The sequence below is a fragment of the Amblyraja radiata genome, chromosome 1, assembly GCF_010909765.2.
Source record: "Amblyraja radiata isolate CabotCenter1 chromosome 1, sAmbRad1.1.pri, whole genome shotgun sequence".
NCBI classification, from domain to species: Eukaryota; Metazoa; Chordata; class Chondrichthyes; order Rajiformes; family Rajidae; genus Amblyraja; species Amblyraja radiata.
The window spans coordinates 1,542,691-1,563,292 of record NC_045956.1 but is presented as its reverse complement, the minus strand read 5'-3'; the positions used below and the strand labels follow the sequence as shown (position 1 = coordinate 1,563,292).

The 20,602-nt window shown below is 40.8% G+C and overlaps 1 protein-coding gene across 3 annotated transcripts in view; it reads left to right on the top strand.

The window, feature by feature from the left end:
* Window positions 1–20,381, top strand: part of inpp4b (inositol polyphosphate-4-phosphatase type II B) — a 589,015-nt gene extending 568,634 nt beyond the window's left edge. The window contains exons 24-25 of one of the 3 annotated variants that reach the window (XM_033050984.1): window positions 508–662; window positions 18,916–20,381. In XM_033050984.1, the coding sequence (XP_032906875.1) occupies window positions 508–662; window positions 18,916–19,048 (288 nt within the window). In that variant the 3' untranslated portion in view covers window positions 19,049–20,381. Of the gene's footprint in view, window positions 1–507; window positions 663–15,560; window positions 16,365–18,915 lie in introns of those variants that run through there. The other 2 variants (XM_033050903.1, XM_033012170.1) reach the window with 2 other exon arrangements.
* The last annotated feature ends 221 nt before the right edge of the window (window positions 20,382–20,602 follow it).

Below are 20,602 nucleotides of genomic sequence, written 5' to 3'. Positions count from 1 at the left end.
TCAAACTTCAAACTGGTAAGTTCTCGTTTAATCTTACTATTATCTGTTATTTGCACTTCATCAGTTTATTTATTCATGTGTGTATATATTTATATAATGGTATATGGACACACTGATCTGTTTTGTAGTCAATGCCTACTATGTTCTGTGTGCTGAAGCAAAGCAAGAATTTAATTGTCCTATCAGGGACACATGACAATAAACTCACTTGAACTTGAACTACCAGTGTAACATACCAGCATTTTCTCTCCACACCTTTGTCATGTGTTTAATCAGCTTTTCCTGTAAATGTAAACTATGCTCATTCCATAAATAAACAAGTTTGTCCTGAATTATTTATGGGATTTATGAGTGATTATCTTATACTTATGCCCCCTAACTTTGGATTCCACTAGCAAATGAAAATATCTTATTAAACCAAACATGAAATTGCCAAACATTCAAGTTGACTGCAAAGATATTCAAGGAACAATTCCAGTAATTCAAGTTATTTTTAATCCTGGTTAGATTTGCCGAAGGCTGAACGGAATACGTTTTACGAGCTGTAAAAGTGCCAAAGACAGGACATCGATGTCGGTGACATTGGAGCAATGTGTGATTCTTCAAGAAGAGCATAGTCTACATCCAGACTATTTTGTCCGAGCACTGGACTGCATGAGAAGGTACGTGTTTCTCAAGTGCATCTTGAGTGACTTTTAATGGTCTCCAGGGTAATTGCAGAGATTAACAGCAAATTAAACGAGCAAATTGAATCCGTTGGCAATGAAGAGAGTAATTAAAAATATTGTAATGAAGCAGAACAACACTGCAAGCTACTGATGATAAAAAATACATAAAATAAATGTCTAAAGCATTGAAATATCAGAGAGGACATGATTTGTGCATTATTCCTTGCCAATTTAATTGCCAATTCAACAGAATGCATGTACCCCTTCAGCATGATGCATACTCTTATAAATATGAAATACTTCCTGCCCATTGGAAATGTTGGAGTGGGTACATTATGCTAACTTGGTGTCATGAGCGAAACGCACTAAAAATTGCCATTTTATCAGTGGGAGATCATCCTCTCACCCAACTATTTGCACTGTTTAAAAATATCATCAGTTACCTGAAAATTGGTAACTAATTGACTCCATAGTAATCTAGACGTACAGGTTTTCTGCAATTGGTTGGCTGTGAAATGCTGGAGTTTCGAAAGCTTTCAGGAAGTACGGCTGAAGGCATCACCTTATTGTTTCTTTTATTTATTGGTAAATTTTCAACCGTGTCAATGTAAGAGGGAAGGTTGGGTAAGTAACCCCTGCTCGCTTGAAAAGGGAGGAGAGAAACATAGGAACATAGAAAATAGGTGCAGGAGGAGGCCATTCAGCCTTTCTAACTAGCACCGCCTTTCATTGTGATCATGGCTGATCGTCCCCTATCAATAACCCGTGCCTGCCTTCTCCCCATATCCCTTGATTCCACTAGCCCCTAGAGCTCTATCTAACTCTCTTAAATCCATCCAGTGACTTGGTCTCCACTACCCTCTGTGGCAGGGAATTCCATAAATTCACAAATCTCTGGGTGAATTTCACTTCCTGAGCATAGGGCTGGTCTGTGGCCAAATCCAATAGGCGATAATGGTCAATGTGCTTGCTCAAGGGTCAAGCTTGATTTATTTAGCTTGCAGCAATCTGTTAAGCATTATTTTTTTAGCTGTAACATCAGACAAAAGACGTCTCTGAGGGTCCTTGTGCATCAGTCAATGAAAATAAGCATGCAGGTACAGAAGGCAGTGAAGAAAGCGAATGGCATGTTGGCCTACATAACAAGAGAAGTTGAGTATAGGAGCAAAGAGGTCCTTCTGTAGTTGTACAAGGCCCTAGTGAGACCACACCTGAAGTATTGTGTGCAGTTTTGGTCTCCAAATTTGAGGAAGGACATTCTTGCTATTGAGGGAGTGCAGCGTAGGTTCACGAGGTTAATTCCCGGGATGGCGGGACTGTCATATGCTGAGAGAATGGAGCAACTGGGCTTGTACACTCTGGAATTTAGAAGGATGAGAGGGATTCTTATTGAAATATAAGATTGTTAAGGGCTTGGGCACGCAAGAGGCAGGAAATGTGTTCCCGATGTTGGGGGAGTCCAGAACCAGGGGCCAAAGTGAAAGAATAAGGAGTAGGCCATTTAGAACGGAGACGAGGAAACACTTTTTCTCACAGAGAGTGGTGAGTCTGTTGATTTTTCTGCCTCAGAGGGTGGTGGAGGCCAGCCCTCTGGATACTTTCAAGAGAGAGCTAGATAGAGCTCTTAAAAATAGCTGAGTAAGGGGATATGGGGAGAAGGCAGGAGCGGGGTACTGATTGGGGATGATCAGCCATGATCACATTGAATGGCGATGCTGGCTCGAAGGGCCGAATGGCCTGCTCCTGCACCTTTGGTCTATTTGAGAACAAGGATGTCTGTAGGTGTTACTTATCTGTCTTCATAGGTCAATTCCCTCACCTGAGGCCTTTGCAGCATCATTTACAGCAGGTCTTTATCACGTGCCAGCAATTTGGAATAATGTCAAAACTGACCCGAAGAATATGCGGGGATTGTGATCTTGTCACTTGTCATCAGTTCACTCAATTATTCATTATCCTTAAATCAGACTTCTCTCTCACTGGGTGAGATGTTGCTCGCTGCTCAGCAGGGAGGCTCAAGACCACATGTCAACATTTTAAACATTTACACATAATATTACTGGATATATAAATCAATAATGGTGCAAGGGAGACGATGGTGTTTGAGACCATGATGGTCAAAGTATGTACCTTAAGGCTGGGAAAGTAAACGAAAGAGGGACAGAGAATGAGGATAAATGTGGGTGATCTCGTTAAATCTGCCACAGACAGATTGGTTTGAGAGAGACAGAATATAAAGACAAAATAACATATTATAAAAATCATTGTATTAGAAATCTCCTAAAACATTACACAGGCTAAAATAATTAAATTATGCACTGCATTTCTGAGAAGTTGACTGAAACTCACAAAATTCTTAAGGGGTTGGACAGGCTAGATGCAGGAAGATTGTTCCCGATGTTGGGGAAGTCCAGAACAAGGGGTCACAGTTTAAGGATAAGGGAGAAGTCTTTTAGGACCGAGATGAGAAAAACATTTTTTACACAGAGAGTGGTGAATCAGTGGAATTCTCTGCCACAGAAGGTAGTTGAGGCCAGTTCATTGGCTATATTTAAGAGGGAGTTAGATGTGGCCCTTGTGGCTAAAGGGATCAGGGGGTATGGAGAGAAGGCAGGTACAGGATACTGAGTTGGATGATCAGCCATGATCATATTGAATGCCGGTGCAGGCTCGAAGGGCCGAATAGCCTACTCCTGCACCTATTTTCAATTTTCTATGTTTCTATGAAGGTCATTAGCAATTACCATTATTGATAAAAAAAGGGAACACATGCCGGTAATTACTACAGGTGCACAACCTTTTATCCGAAATCCTTGGGACCAGACACTTTTCGTAATTCGGAATTTTTCGGCTTTAGGAATGGAAGATTTTTAGCGTAGATTTTAACGGCTGGCTCAGTGGTAGAGTGCTCGGCTCGTATCCGCAAGGTCGCGAGTTTGCGCCTCGATCCCGCAAGTTACTCGATCGCGAGTTTGAGTCTTCAATGTAGTTTTTTCTTGCAGAATAGGAGAGAATAGGGAGGGTTAGGCTGGGATCATTCTCTGCGAGATGATCTTAGTGCGGGAGACAAGTGTAGGAGAGGTGTACTGACTGTGTGGGCAGAACTTTGGAAGTGATTGCCCACCATTCTCAAAAGCCGCTGTGTCTCCCTGTCCCTGGGATAGCAGGGGGCGATCAAACAGCACAATACCCCCCTCCCCCTCCAACTCCAGAGGAATCCGCTCCCCGATGGGCCGCTACGGCGACAAGTGGCAGTTCACCCACAGCCCGAGCTGCGCCACCCCAAGAACAAGACGTACCTTGCACACCATCAGCTTCTGCCCCTACGGGGAGCGTGTTCCTCTGGAGTTGGAGCAGGGCTGGGCTGGAGTTGCTGATCTGGGATTTCCGTGCTTGCAGTGGGCCTGGGGGTCGGTGTCCCGATGAGGGGCGCAGCTCGGGCTGTGGGCGAACTGCCACTTGTCGCCGTAGCGGCCCATCAGGGAGTGGCTTCTGGTGGTCCTGACGTCTCCGGCCAGTTTGCAGTTTTCCTCTGGAGTTGGAACGGGGCTGGGCTGCTGCTGGCTGTGGGTCTCTGGGATCTCCGTGCTTGCAGTGGGCCTGGGGGTCGGTGTCCCGTTGGTCCTGACATCTCCGGTGACTGGCACTGACCTGCTGGCATCGCCGACGTGAAGACAGTGCAAAGCCCCCGCGCCGGTGCAATGGGCGGGGAGCTGGAGAGGGGAGGGAAGGGGTCACACACATGGCCGGGAAGCAGAGGGGTGTAGGTGGGGTGAAACTGAAGGGAGCGACAATCTGCTGCTGCCTGCCCGCTGAGTTAAAAAGTTCCCACGCAAGACTCACGATACACTGTGTATCGTGAGTCTACCGTGGGAACTTTTTAACTCAGCGGGCAGGCAGCAGCAGATTGTCAATTATTAACCCTCCCGCGCAATATACCCTCACCTTCTCTTTTATGAATGGGGATTTAGTTCCCCTTTCTTCAAGGACCGACCGGAGGTTCCGCAGTCACCTCTGCGGGCCGCCCTCGGTGAACGTCTTCAAGGACCTTTCTTCAAGGACCGAAAAAATGTCCGCTATTCGGAGCTTTTCGTTATTTGGAATTTTCGGATAAAAGGTTGTGCACCTGTAGTTACCTTTTGTTGAGAGTTTATTGGAAAATGAATGACAAATGCAGCACTTCATGAAATTCAGAAAGGAAAGATAATATTTTGTGAAGCTGATAGTGGAGCAGCATAAATATTCCAATTGTTTATCAATGAGTCTTGAATTGGTTACTATTTCCAGTGAAGTTCATGGGTATTTTACCAAAAACACTTAATGCATGTCAGATAGAGACTGCCAATATCAGGTCGATTGTCAATTGCAACCTTGCTGATTTTACTTTTCATTGGTTAATATTCCCTTCAAAACATTGTTATTCTTTTATAAAATTAATTCTTAAATCTGGTCATCTCACATTCCACGTTGAGCTTTAAATATTTTTGAATGAGTTAAAATATATTAGTATTATTAAGGCACTAATGAGCCATCGTGATTTGCACTAATCGGAGGCCAACCGCCTTCGCCCCAGGGCATCACTGCAAATCTTCAAACCTTAGACTTCACCATCTTTAGATATTTATCAATGACCATTCCCCAACACACGTTGAGAAAATGGAATGTATGCGCGTGAAAGGAAATATTCAATGATCCGTCTCCACACGCAACATGATCTGCCATGGGCTAATAATTGCCAAGCAACTTCTGTGGCAATTATTTGTTCAAGATATCAAGACCCATAAATCAAAAGCAGATAACTGGAAATTTGCTGCATATTAGACTATCTAATTGAATTACTTACATTCACGCTTGAGAAACTGAGTGCACTTCGGTTTTCAAGTCTGTACATATCTTTTTATTAAACATTCTACACAATTGTAAATGGCTCGGCACTGTTTCCACTCATCCAATTCTCATTGCGCTAGCATGATAGAAGCATATATACTCATTGGGGAAATAGAGCAAACATTCACATGAATCTTTGTACAGAAGTTATAACATTTCAGAATGCTTTAGATATGGTCATAACTTAAAATACTAGATAGAGAATCTTACGGTGTGTTTTAAATTGCTTTCTTGTCCACTGTGTGGTTTTGAAAGAAAATGGTTTCATTTCTTCAAAGAAAACTGTGTTATTCTTACCGAAGTGAACTCGTATCCCGTAAATATTTTACAGAATGCAGCAAAACTAGTTTGAATCATTATCATTGTTACAAATCAAAGTAATATTGCCTTGGTTTTAATTATAACATTAGACCAGCGCTCCCTTCCATTGTGATAATTAAATGAAGCCGAATATCTTTTTGGATGTTAAGTAATTTACTCAGTTTCAGGCAAATTTATCGTTATTTTACTGCAAAGTCACAATCTATCTTAATGTATTTAACTCTTGAACATAAATATGAATTATATATTCAAATGGAATTTCCAGCATGCCATTAATTTTGTGGACAATGGTTGGCTAACAAATGTAATCACCAACAATGTATATTCAAGAGTCACAAGTGTTTTATTGTCATGTCAAATCAAATCAAATCAAAAACATTTATTGTCATTGCACAACAACTGTAAAACGAAATTTCATTGTATCTCCTTCAGTGGTATAATTAGATGACCACGGGATAAAAGATATGTCCCGGAATGGAACAATGACATTCTTTCTTGCAACAGATATGTAAACATAATCACTCTGTAAGCACCATAATTAACAATTGAAAAAGTTCAAACGCCAAAAACAATTCTCCTTCGTCTAAGTAGACCGGAGCTTATTTGGAAGTTGTAGTGTTTAATAGCCTCATGGTTAGTAGCTCGATTCAATTTAAAAATCAAGTGATTAGCAACTTAAAGACTTGACATTGGTGCTTACTACTCATTTTGCAATTGTGCAAAAATGATTTTCAGTTTAGTACTGTACAGGCATGTTCAATTTGATGAAACATTTGTGTGTCACCACCACATGTCAAACATTTATTTTGTTACAACTTCCTCGTTCACTTTATTATGTTACTGTAAGTTGAACAAGTGCTATTACATTTATAACGCACCCAACTATGCTTATGTATGCATCAGCAAATCTGCATTCTGCACATGTTATCATGCTACAACAACTTCAAGGGATGGGCATTTTACATTGCTGTTTGCAGTGATCCACAACTTTGTAGTTTACAAATACACAGGACACAGATGTTAAAAGTCCAAAGTGCCAAATATCAACATGGTGATGGGAGCCTTCTGCACTCACCTATGCTCCTCCGATGTTGAGAAAGGCTAGGCAGACACGTCATTGGGGTTATCAAGTGGGCACCTACTTTCATCGACATTTCGCTGATTGAACCCACGACGTCTCCAGTCGGCTCAGCGGTGCATTCTGGCGTCCCACAACCACCCCCCTCTGCATCTGTCTAGTCGGTTATTTGGGAGACCAAATGGGGTCATTCCTCTTCAGCCAGAGCCACTGGCTACCTGTGATGCTTCTTTGATGGCCTGGCGTAGGGCTTGTCCGCTGATCCCCAAGTCCTTCATCAGTCTTAAGGTAGATGTTGCCACAAATCCTCGACATCCAACTTCTACCGGGCAGACCTTAGCTCTCCAGCCCCGCTGTTCTGCCTCCGCTGCAAGCTCTCTATATCGCAGTTTCTTTCTTTCGAAGGCTTTCTGCACAGCATCCTCCCAAGGGACTGTGAGCTCCACAAAATACACCATGTGCTGAGAGTTCGACCAGAGCACAAGACCTCAAGTATTTACTTGTCAATGTCAATGGGACTGAATTTTGGAATAAAGTTCAGATGTACCACATTGCGAGTTTAGATCATGTGACTGAGGATGAATTTATACCCCAATATATTACTTCACCTCCAAGGGATTAGATATTACTGTATTGTGCATCTGGTTCAAGTGATCGAGGATGAATTTCTACATGCATGGAATTTATTTATTATTAATTGACCTTTTATGGAATTGCACATAGGCAGCAAGTCAGGGCCAAGTGGTGGACATTTTTATACTGGACTCACTGAATGTCCCTACCCAGCTATCTAGCAAGTTAAACAATTAATCCAATAAAGACCCGTAGACACGAGATGTCGTTGTTGCTTTACTGTATTCAACTGTGAAACCGTAACATACAAGCAGAAAAGGAAACGGCATATTTAGTTACGTTATACACTTGGTATAGGAACATAAACTATGATGCCACCACCAAATACAGTGCTGTTATGTGAGAAACCAGCCAGGGTACATGAAACATTCCTAACTTTGTTAATAATAACAATCCTGCTCAATAACATTTATAACATGTAAAGATGCTGTTAACAAACATAATTACTCACAGACATTGCGTCTAACAGATTATGTGGGGTAGGATGGCGATAGATTACACACTGGGAATTACACTGTCTAAATACCATGTGGTACCCTGAGCTGGACTTCCTAGTTTATGATAACTTCCTGTATAACAGGAAAGGTCAAAGCTGTAGGAACAGGAATATCCAGCAGGTGGCATGAATGCATGTAAACAGAATGCGGTCCAGCACAGTGTATCTGGTTCAAGTGATCGAGGATTAATTTCTACATGCATGTAATTTATTTATTATTAATTGACCTTTTATGGAATTGCACAGAGGCAGCAAGTGAGGGCCAAGTGAGGGACATTTGATAGCCACTAAAGTTAATGGAAGAAAATGGATGTTGTACAGAATGGATTGTCAATTCAACATTGCCTGCCTTATACTATCAGTGAAATTAAAATTCTTCCTGCATGTTTGTATTTAGATAAAGTAGCGGTCTTAGAGTACAAAGAGTAATTATAGTATGGATAAGGCAAAGTGTGATGCTGAGGCTCATAGGAAAAGCTGATAAATGACGGTGATAAATGATATTGAATAAATGATAAATGGGAGAAGGCGGAGCCCATTGGACAGAGATAGAATATATTTAAATAGCAAGAGAAAATGTTGCATAATTAGAAATGTGGAAAGGTATAAAAGTGAAATGGAATTAGAGACTTAAAATTCCATTTGATTACCTTGACACGGCAGAGGCAAGTTGGAAGCACAACATTAGAACTAGTTAAGAGATGTTTACCAGGGCCTGAAGCTGCAGTCGGTCTGTTATGACGGATATGGGGCCCACAGGCAAAGGAAGAAAATGGGCAAGAAGATTTCCTGAGATTGTATTGTACAAAAATGCTCAGATATCTGCATGCCTGTATATACACTTTGAAGTTTTATCTATTTTAAATAATATACATTCTCCCTCGTCCCTCATTTGTGCATTTCCTTCTTTTTTTTTGAAGATCAAATTGAAAGAATGGAAATGGTGTTGTTCTCTTTGCATAATTAAACCTATGCCATGAGTGCTAGACAAAGATAATTATTTAACCTTCAAATTCATCTCGTACCGTTTATTCATTTTTAGATGATCTGAGCTGCACTGGCACTTATTGTTCTTGAGAAATAATGGCAAGCTGCCTTCTCGAACCATTGTGTTGTCATTTTGGTGTCTGTACTCAGGCAGTGGTGTTGGATAGGGATTTTCATGATTGAGGCTCCCTGATACTGAAATACAAGTGATATATGTTCAAGTCAGGATTGTGAGATTATATTTTTAAATTAGGATGTGGTAAAATGAACGCTTGTGCCCAAACAAAAAGCAAAGTGCTGGCGGAACTCAGCACGCCAGGCATCTTTGGAGGGAAATGGACAGACGACGTTTTGGGCTCAGACCATTCATCGATCTGAAGCAGAGGCCTGACCCAAAACATTGACAGTCCGTTTCCCCGAGTTCCTCTAGCAGTTTGTTTTTTTGATCAAGATTCCAGCATTTACAGTCCCTTCTGTCCACCTTATGCCTGAGGACGTGGCCCTTCGTTGCAGGAGAGGCTAGAACTAACATTTTCTATGATGAAACATGCTGGACAACAACTGAGTATGCGAGAGTATACTCCAGTGTGAGTATGCTTGTGGTGGTTTCTGAAGATCCTTCAGAAGTGCCCAGAGAATGATATCAATTAGTAGGTGGTGTTGATTTGATTCCAACGTTGCCAATTTGGAACCAAACTTCCACAAGGTATTTGGAAATTGTGGTAAATCTTTTATATGTTCATATAATTGTGGGATTTTCACTTATTGTGCAATGCTGCAGCTCATCAGTATCCATTTCACTGCAATCAACAGAGGCCACGACACTCGGATGTCCCTTGACATCATTGGTTTTTGTCCAGGGCGTCAAAGTGTCCTTGGACAGAGAATTTTTACATAACTCCCCTAAAATTGGTGAATGAACAAAACAAATCTATGGAGTCGTACAGCACAGATATAAGCTCCTCGGCCCGACTCATCCATGCACCATCTAAGCTGGTCCCATTTGCCTGTGTTTATCCCACTAAACCTCCAATTCATAAACTAATTCACATAACCAATATAAGTTCACTTTTAAAAGAAAAGTGAGAAATACAGTGTGAATAGGTGAACATACTTACATTAGAAACTTCTGCGTGCAAATAATTGACAGTAAGTTGAGTTATGCACACCACCGTATCTATAGCAAAGCTAAGCACATCAATCTCTTAATCTTCTATGACTTTATTAACAGTGCAGGTGTATGTCTCTCCTCCCACCCATCTGATCTTTGGCAGTCTGCATAAATAATATCCATAACCATTCCACTATGGACTAATTTATTGACCTTCACAGTTGGTTTTATCCACCATGAGTTACATTACATAATTACTGGCTAACATTCGTCCGCAAATAACACCCTGGATCTCCCAATATGTTTCTTGGCCGATCATTCATCAGATTATCTCTCCCTCACAAGTTAAGCATTGCACAGTCTCAAATTCCTCTGCAGCCAATCCCAAGTTACAGGCCTGGTCTCTTTCCCTTCTAACCCTTCTTTGCCTAATATCCCCCCCCCCCTCTCTCCCCCCCCCCCTCTTCCCCCCACCCCCCCCCCCCCCCAGATCATTTGCCAGAACTCTAATCATAGCACTTATAGATTCATATTGTTTGTACACACACAGATGCTAAATTAAGTGGTCTTTATCATTTACTAATTTCCTTCTCTCACTAATACGTATATATTAGACACAAAATGTTGGAATAACGCAGCAGGACAGGCAGCATCACGGGAGAGAAGGAATGGGTGACGTTTTGGGTTGACCCGAAACGTCAGCCATTCCTTCTGTCCAGAGATGCTGCCTGTCCCGCTGAGTTACGAGCGTTTTGTGTCCATCTTCAGTATAAAGCAGCAACTGCAATTACTTCCTGCACAATATTTATATTATGTATGTTGTCACAGAGAAAGATCGCAAGTCTACTGTTTGAATTTGTAGAAAGATTAATACAAAAATATATATGTTATTAAGAGTAAATCATATTTAAAAGATGGCAATTAATAACTTTTAATAATGCAGAGAAAGAACAAATTTAAAAAGTTTGAGGAAAGATTGGAAGGAAATATCAGGGACCTTAAGAATAATACTCGACCAAGTGGGACCTGTTGCAGGGGGGGTGGTGGCCTGTGGCATCACACAAACACTAACCCCCCCCCCCCCCCCCCCACACACACACACACACACACAGTAACCGTCCCACACACACTAACCACCCCCCTTGATATATTAATATTATTAATTTGCTCCATTTACCCCATCCCCCGCCCTATCCACTCACGCATAGCACCCAACTCGCAGACGCGGCTAGAGAGGGAGAGGGCAGAGAGAGGGCAGGGGCAGGAAGAGGGCAGGAGCAGGGGCAGAGAGAGGGCAGTGGCAGAGGGAGGTCAGGGGCAGAGGGGGGGCAAAGGGCAGGGGCAGAGGGCGGGCAGGGGGCAGAGGGCGGCAGGGGAAGAGGGCAAGGGCAGAGGGGGTGGGGGGAATGCTGAGTGGGAGCGGGGGAGGGCTGGTTCCCGAACGCAATACTCCCTCACTCCAGGCTCCAGCAACCTCCCCACCATGCGCTGACCCGGGGCGAGTACAGGGCCGGACCTGCTCGTTCTTTCTGCGTCTTTTGAATAACCGGGGGGGGGGGGGAGTGGTCGGGGGGGGGGGGGGTCTTCTTAGCGTGAAGAAGATGGCATGCGACGCAGACCTATTGTGAAGTCATCAGCGAAATACAGTCGTTTTTAAATTCAAAGTTTTGTCAGATTTTTGAACATTTTCAGTAATAACTCGAGAAATAAAGAATTACATTTTTGGATTAGGAGATTTTGGACTCCACGGGAAAAATCTCTACCGGAAATGTTATCGTTACCGCGTCATTTTTTCGCGAGGATCTGATTATACACAAACAAACACACATCCAAGATCAGACTTTTAAGTATATAGATATTGGAAATGGTGCTGGAGCAGAGAGTGCATTTTTGATCCTTATTTGTGAGGAAAGGCATGAGTTGTGGGCTAATAAGATATTTAAAGTTATTTCAATTGTAAGTGAACCTTTGAGGTTATAATTTGGCATATATCAAGTAGATATGTGTACGTAAGCTCTTTAACTAGGCAGTATACTCCTAGCTTACAATACCCTCCATAATGTTTGGGACAAAGACCCATCATTTATTTATTTACCTCTGTACTCCACAATTTGAGATTTGTAATAGAAAAAAATCACATGTGGTTAAAGTGCACATTGTCAGATTTTAATAAAGGGTATTTTTATACATTTCGGTTTCACCATGTAGAAATTACAGCAGTGTTTGGGGATTTTTCTTTATTATAGAGAGAATTCTTCTGTCATCAGCTGTGGAGGTCTTCCTTGGCCTGCCAGTCCCTTTGTGATTAGTAAGCTCACCAGTGCTCTCTTTCTTCTTAATGATGTTCCAAACAGTTGATTTCGGTAAGTCTGTTTGGCTGATGACCCTAACAGTTTTATTCTTGTTTCTCAGTCTCATAATGGCTTCTTTGACTTTCATTGGCACAACTTTGGTCCTCATGTTGATAAACAGCAATAAAAGTTTCCAAAGGTGATGGAAAGACTGGAGGAACGACTAGGTGCTGAGAGCTCTCTTATACCTGCATTAAGGAGGCAATTAAACACACCTGAGCAATTACAAATGCCTGTGAACCCATGTGTCCCAAACATTATGGAGCCCTGAAATGGGGGACTATGTATAAACACAGCTGTAATTTCTACATAATGAAACCAAATGTATAAAAATGTCCTTTAATAAAATCTGGCAATGTGCACTTTAACCACATGTGATTTTTTAAAATTACAAATCTCAAATTGTGGAGTACAGAGGGAAATAAATAAATGATGGGTCTTTGTCACAGACATTATGGAGGGCACTGTATATTGCTATGTTCCTAAAAACAAGCCAACATCTCTGCATATGCTTTAAAGTCCTAAATATTTAGAAACTGAAAAATTCTAGTGCATCAAAAGAGTAGCTGGATAGCATTGTGGTGAGGCCCTCATTTCCGTTTTTGTCATGAGCCCCCGCTGAGCCCTGGTCCAAGTTTGGAAGTTGATGGGATGGCCAGCAAACATGGGGCCCAAATGTCTGTGTGCTCAGTTCAGGGTGGGGGAGGAACAGGGAGAGAAGACCCTACCCTCCCCCTCCCTTTCCCCCACACCCTCGTCAGCCTACTAGTTTCACAGTTCGTAACACTTCACTATCAGCTCCTCCACAGCCAACAATGAATCATTGTGGGCTCCTGGGTCATCGGTGCCGGATCTGCTTTGTTCTGTACCTTTTCATACCCCTAGTTTTCCTCTCCCCTGACTCTGAAGAAGTGTCTTGACTTGTAACATCTTCAGCATTTTGTATCTATCTTTGGTGTAGACCAGCAATTGCAGTTCGTTCCTACATATCCTTCCTGTTGCCTATCACTTGGCCATTCATCGAACAGTGATGGGATGGTGGGAGGGTTGATTGTGGTTATTCCATTAGTATATCAAAGATTCTTTTTCTTCTCCATAATAACATCTATCAATGTTGTGACCATTTACCTTTTAAATAGACGTTTCCTTCCCAGTTTAAAGGGCTGGTGGCTCCATGATTTTAATTTCTCCCATCTCTCCGCCCTCCTCTAAGATGGATGGTCAGCATGTGATGGATGGTTTCTAATCACAAAATAGCATCTAACATCTTCTTTCCCCTTTAAACGCCTGTAACTTCTTTAGAAAATGAATGCCAATTGCCAATGAATTGTAGTTGGTTAAACATATGTAACAAAGAACCTTTGCTGTGACTGCTCACTCATCTGTGTGTTCTTCTGATCTTAAAGAAAGCGGAAAAGAAGGCAATGACACCCTGGCTCTTCATGTTCTCCCCTCTTCATCGTTCTTAAATTACATTGTCAAATATATTGATAAAGTTTATTTGTGTTTGCAATTTTAATATTTTATTCATCTTGGCCTCTCCATACTTTAATGTAATTAACCAATCCATTTTCTGCCACGACCACTAGTATTTGGTGCTCCTCCAGCCATTACATTTGCCACAATGGTTTCATTTGTAGTCACATACGGGAATTTCAGAAGTGTCAGAGTTGCATCTTTGCCTCTCCTTTTCAAAAAGCCCTTGTGACGTAGCCCTTAGCAATATAATAATTCCAGTAAGTACATCTTAATCCCTCAGCTCTTCATCATAACAAACTTTTACCTGAGGAGCACTTTCCTTTCAATGAGCTACAACTTTCTCAGCAGCAGATTTAAGCTGTTGACTAGTTCAAGGTATCAATTGGCTAGTTATCATCCATTCAGTTTTCCTCATATTGTGCCAACTTTCATCTTCTCTAATGGACTCTGTGCTTTGTAGGATCTCACAATGTACAGAATGGTTTCCTCCAGAATACCTCCCCTTATCCCATCTCTGCAGTTTGTGGCACATGCCCTTGGATCCATATGTTGTTCTACATTTTCACGTTCAGTGCAGAGGTTTAAAGTTAACTTTTGATCTCCAAAGTAGCCTTGAAAACACTTAAAAAATCCCCAGCCCATTGTAAACCTGTGTGAACCTTTGCACAGGAACATTTAAATCACTGTGTGTGTGTGTGTGTGTGTGTGTGTGTGTGTGTGTGTGTGTGTGTGTGTGTGTGTGTGTGTGTGTGTGTGTGTGTGTGTGTGTGTGTGTGTGTGTGTGTGTGTGTGTGTGTGTTATTACGTCCTCCAAAATTGGGAAGACATGGCCATGTGATGCCATAGCATTGAAGGCACAATTAGCTTAGGAGTCAAAATTGTCTGGAAATTAATTATTGGCCAGTGGCATTAAATGCACATGTATTGTAGCTACTGTATGTGTTCCACAGTTTAATTGGCTTGAATAGGGATATGTTTCACAAAACGAGTAGGATGAGCAGTGTATTGAGAACTTATTACTAAGATGGGCACAAAATGCCGGAATAACTCAGCAGGTTAGGCAGCATCTCTGGAGAAAATGGATAGGTGACATTTTGGGTCAGGATCCTTCTTCGGACTTCCTGACCTGAAACATCACCTATCTATCCATTTTGCTCTTGAGATGCTGCCTGACCTGGCGAGTTACTGCAGAATTTTGTGTCTATCTTTGGTAAAAACCAACATTCGCAGTTCATTTTTATTACTGCTTACCAGGAAATAGTTGCTTCTAATAACCATCATCTATATTGCACAGCAGTAGGAGTTGAGACACCATTTAATAATTTTCATTTGACCAGGTTCATGTTTTTGTCGCTTTCTATTCAGCTTCCTTTCCTTTAATGCTCATCTTTAACTTTTGATTTGCACCCCAGCCCTTTGCCATTGCTGAGCATGCGGTTCCTGTAACATAATAAATGACCTTTTCTGACTAATCTGAACAATCTTGAAGTAACATTGTTTTCTTTTCACTTTTTGCTGTGCGTTACTGGCCTTCCTCTCTGACTAACAGCAGTTATGCCAAGGAATCATTGAATGACACGGATGATCCTGAGACAGACTGTGATAACAGACCAACTTCAAGTCACTTCTATCCTGTTGCGCTGCTGCTTGTCAGTTCACACTTGTTGGTCGTATGGCTCATTTTGAGTCTTGCTTTACTCTTGGCCAAATATCAATAAAAATGCACTTGTTTGCCACGGCGTTTTGTAACTAACACTTGACAATGTATTCATGTGGCTATATATGACATGCTTTGTAACACAACCAACATGTTTGTTAGTCAAAAGCAAATGTATGCCTTTATTTGGAAAATTGTTCTGAGTTACCTGATTTATTTCATTGTTTTTGCGGTAATGATTTCATTGCTTATTTTTGTAGAAATTTGTTTCTTACAGATCATGTTATACGTTGTGTATGATTCACTTTCAAGTGTAATTTTCATAAACTCCTGATCTGTTATGCTAAACGGGTGAATTATATAATTGTACATGGCATTTCTTTTCTTAAAATAGCAAAATATTTAAAAAAAATACACCTGCAAATGTATAAGGTCATGCTATATTTTTGGTCAGAAATCTGTCAAGGGCAGTCCTAAATTTAAAAAAAAATAGTTAATTGAATCGAGGAGTGTTTATAGTTTTAGAAACAAGAATCGGAATTGGATTTGGCAGAAACATGTGAATAATAGCAAGAAATTCACATATTTGATACGGAGTGAAAGAGAAGCAAGTCTGTTTTGTGCAATAAAATTCAATGATTTTAAAATAATTAATAGCCTATTCTTAGAAAGCACAGTGTTCGTGAACTTGGCCAGTTCATTGTATATTTTAACATCTGCACCTTGATTTTAACTCGGGAAAGCAAAATGGAAGTCAACTGCTTATGGTCATTCTAAATCTCAACCTAATTTTAGCTTTCCCAAATTATTCTCTTACCTCCAAGCCAGTGTGGTCTTGTAAGTAAGTAATAAGTAAGTAATAAGTAATCAAAGACAAGACATCTTGTTTTGGGAATTATACTGGAGACCGCCCAAGAAATGTCCCCTAAATCAATGAGCCTTGTGGGAATCTGAGATGGCCACCATCACATTAATGAGAAAACAAGTCTGGCAAGGAATGTGGAGGTTAATTATTTACCTGATGTTACCAGATGTGAATATTTATAGACATAATTGCCCTCCATCGTCTGACAAGTCAATAGACAATAGACAATAGACAATAGGTGCAGGAGTAGGCCATTCGGCCCTTCGAGCCAGCACCGCCATTCAATGTGATCATGGCTGATCATCCCCTATCAGTACCCCGTTCCTGCCTTCTCCCCATATCGCCTGACTCCGCTATTTTTAAGAGCCCTATTTAGCTCTCTCTTGAAAGCAGCCAGAGAACCTGCCTCCACCACCCTCTGAGGCAGAGAATTCCACAGACTCACCACTCTCTGTGAGAAAAAGTGTTTCCTCGTCTCCGTTCTAAATGGCTTACTCCTTATTCTTAAACTGTGGCCCCTGGTTCTGGAATCCCCCAACATCGGGAACATGTTTCCTGCCTCTAGCGGGTCCAAGCCCTTAACAATCTTATATGTTTCAATGAGATACCCTCTCACCCTTCTAAACTCCAGAGTGTACAAGCCCAGCTGCTCCATTCTCTCAGCACATGACAGTCCCGCCATCCCGGGAATTAACCTTGTAAACCTACGCTGCACTCCCTCAATAGCAAGAATGTCCTTCCTCAAATTAGGGGACCAAAACTGCACACAATACTCCAGGTGTGGTCTCACTAGGGCTCTGTACAACTACAGAAGGACCTCTTTGCTCCTATATTCGATTCCTCTTGTTATAAAGGCCAACATGACATTCGCTTCTTCACTGCCTGCTGTACCTGCATGCTTACTTTCATAGGCTGATGTACAAGGACCCCCAGATCCCGCTGTACTTCCCCTTTTCCCAACTTGATGCCATTTAGATAATAATCTGCCTTCGTGTTTTTGCTACCAAAGTGGATAGTCTCACATTTATCTGCATTAAACTTCATCTGCCATGCATCTGCCCACTCCCCCAACCTGTCCGAGTCACCTGAGTCTTTTACCTGTGTCAGATGCTGCCAGAAACCCACATTAAAATGGCATCAGCCATTTATAAAATAAAACAACATTGATGAATCGGTGGCAGGCAGATACAAGTTGAGAGATTCATTTGATTGAAAAATGACATCCTGTGTTATCGGCAGAACTTTGTTAATTAACATACATTGCGTATTTGCGGTTAAACAAAATGCTGAAATATACATTCTAATCTGACAATATTCCTGATGCCAGTCATAATCAGAACAAGTAGAATTTATATAATATTTGACTTTTCTGTCCATGTAATGTGTACCTACGATAAACCATGCAATTGCTTGTTCATTGTACATACAACCAGGAGACAAATCAAAATCATGGCTTGGATAGAGTGGATGTGGGGAGGATGGTTCCACTTGTGGAAGAGTCTAAGACCAAAGATCATAGCCTCAGAATTAAAGGACGTTCCTTTAGGAGGAATTTCTTTAATCAGAGGGTTGTGAATCTGTGGAATTCTTTGCCACAGAAGGCTGTGGAGGCCAAATCAATGGATATTTTTAAGGCAGAGATAGATAGATTCTTGGTTAGTACGGGTATCAAGGGTTATGGGGAGAAGGCAGGAGAATGGGGTTAGGAGGGAGAGATAGATCAGCCATGATTGAATGGCGGAGTAGACTTGATGGGCTGAGTGGCCTAATTCTGCTCCTATCACATGGCCTTATGAAAATTATCTTTGATCCCATACATTCGTAAACCACCCCCCCCCCCCAGCAGAATAAAATTGAGATATTAAAGGCTTCTTAAATTTTCCATTTCCCTTCCTTTGACTTGGTTCGTCATTCATAGTTTGCACTAACCACAGCAGAACACATGGCTACACAATTGTCCCACTTGCCACTAAGAACTGTTAACATATCTACAACTAAATTGGTGAATAAGAAAAAGTTTGTCATAATGTTTGACAGATAAGAATATTTGAACTAATACACAATTTACAGCTTTGATTATTGATGGTTGGAATTGCAAAGTAAAGCAGCTGTGACTGTTTTGATTTTTGCACTGTTTCCCTGCAAAGTTAAAACGTGTATATATTGCACAGCTAGTGGCCACTTCAGTGAACAATTGGTTATTTTGGCCTGCCCTATGGATTGACTTGTGTAAGATGTATCATCACCTGTTTTAAATAAATGTAGATGATTATCCAGTTATTTTTACTTATTGTAAATGTTACAGCAGAGGTTTAATAAATGAGAGCATTTGTTTTCCTTTCTCCTGTGGTATTATTACGTTTTTATTTTCCTTTTTACCAGAGAAGGATGTCGAATAGAAAATGCACAGAAGAACATCAAATGCAGGAAATATGCATTCAACTCGATTCAGCTGATGGCATTTCCAAAATATTACAGGCCACCTGACGGGACGTATGGAAAAGCAGCCACTTGAGCAATTTTATTTGTAAGCAGACAGTTTACAAAAACAAATCAGGTGTTTGTTAGCTTCAAATAGAGAGAGTGGGTCATTTGTCTCTCTTTTTTAGATTGAGTGATTTATCTGTTGATGGCGAGCACACTTGTGTTCCAGTCATTGGGAAACATATATGTGCCTTGACAATAGAAATTGTACATAGCCCTTTTCACTTTTTTTGTTGTTAATTGAAGCCATTTTTCCCAGTTAATGTTGCACAAAGAACACTTGCAAGAACTGTTACAGTTCTTTTCGAAAAGTGACATTTGTTTTAAAAATACTTTAAATGGTACTCGCTGAATTGATAATCAGGGAACTGGAAGGTCTTATTACAACAAATAATTTTCCACAGTCACATTTTCACTGCCATTTAGAACTAACAAGTGATTTTTGAAGTAGATGTTTTGTAACATATACAAATACATACTGCTTGATCATTGCAGTTATTTGTTAATAAACCCACCTCAAGTGCAATATGACTAATATGTGCATTGAAGAATTGATATATTTGCTGGTGCTATTTGCACCAAAATATTTTTCTCTTCGGTAAAATATATGCTATGTTCTTAAGAGGAATTTGTATGAAATGCGCTTCTAGACCCTATATTGTGCTTTACTTCAAGCATAGGCACCTAACTGACAATTAGACATTGACATTAGAAATAATTGTCCCTGGCACATTCACCAAACAAGGAACTATTTAAATGCATTAACAATCATTTCAACTTTTAAAATATGCCTATCTCTGTTATATAACAGCTGTAATAAAAGCAGAAAGTCTGGATTATTATAATGCTGAATAATATTGAGTAGAACCAGGCATGTGTACAGATATTCATTAAACTAAGGACATTTTAACGTGTTAAATGGCCATTCATGGATTAGATTTCTTGAGGTCCTTAAGCAATTTAAATTAAGCAATACGTCTGTTGCTAATGCAACATTATAATTAACGAACCAAGCAGAAATGAATAGTGACACTTCAGGAAGCTACGTGTAGGTATCTTTGGAACCCTCTCGAAGAAAGTAGTGAGAATCTTTCAGGACGAAGGAGAATTAGAGTCTCTGGAGAAATAAAGTTGGAGCTGGTAAGAGGATAACAACTCTATCCAACCATCAGAGTAACCTATTTATTGCAATCAATTACACAATGTTGGGTCTTTTTTTTAAATGTTATTTTTGTGCATGACAAGGTGATCTTGTAAAACTGGTGCTTTAATTCATGTTCAGTTGATCACTGCAGCAATAGCAACTGCAAAAAGCAAACTTTTGTGAATTTGTTTGACCAAATAAACTTAATTTTCTATAAGAATCGATTTTAAGTGCACTCTGTTGGATTGCAAGAAGGTTTAAGTAATCCCCTAGAATGTGATTGCATGGCATGGCACTTGTGACCACCTTAGGGATTCATAAAACGGGATTAATGCATCAAAAATGAACTTCCTCTACTGCTCTCTCTTCCAGTACCCTGAGATGTAGGCTTTCATGTTTGCAGTTTCCAATGGATTATTTATTTTCTGCTATAAAGACAGA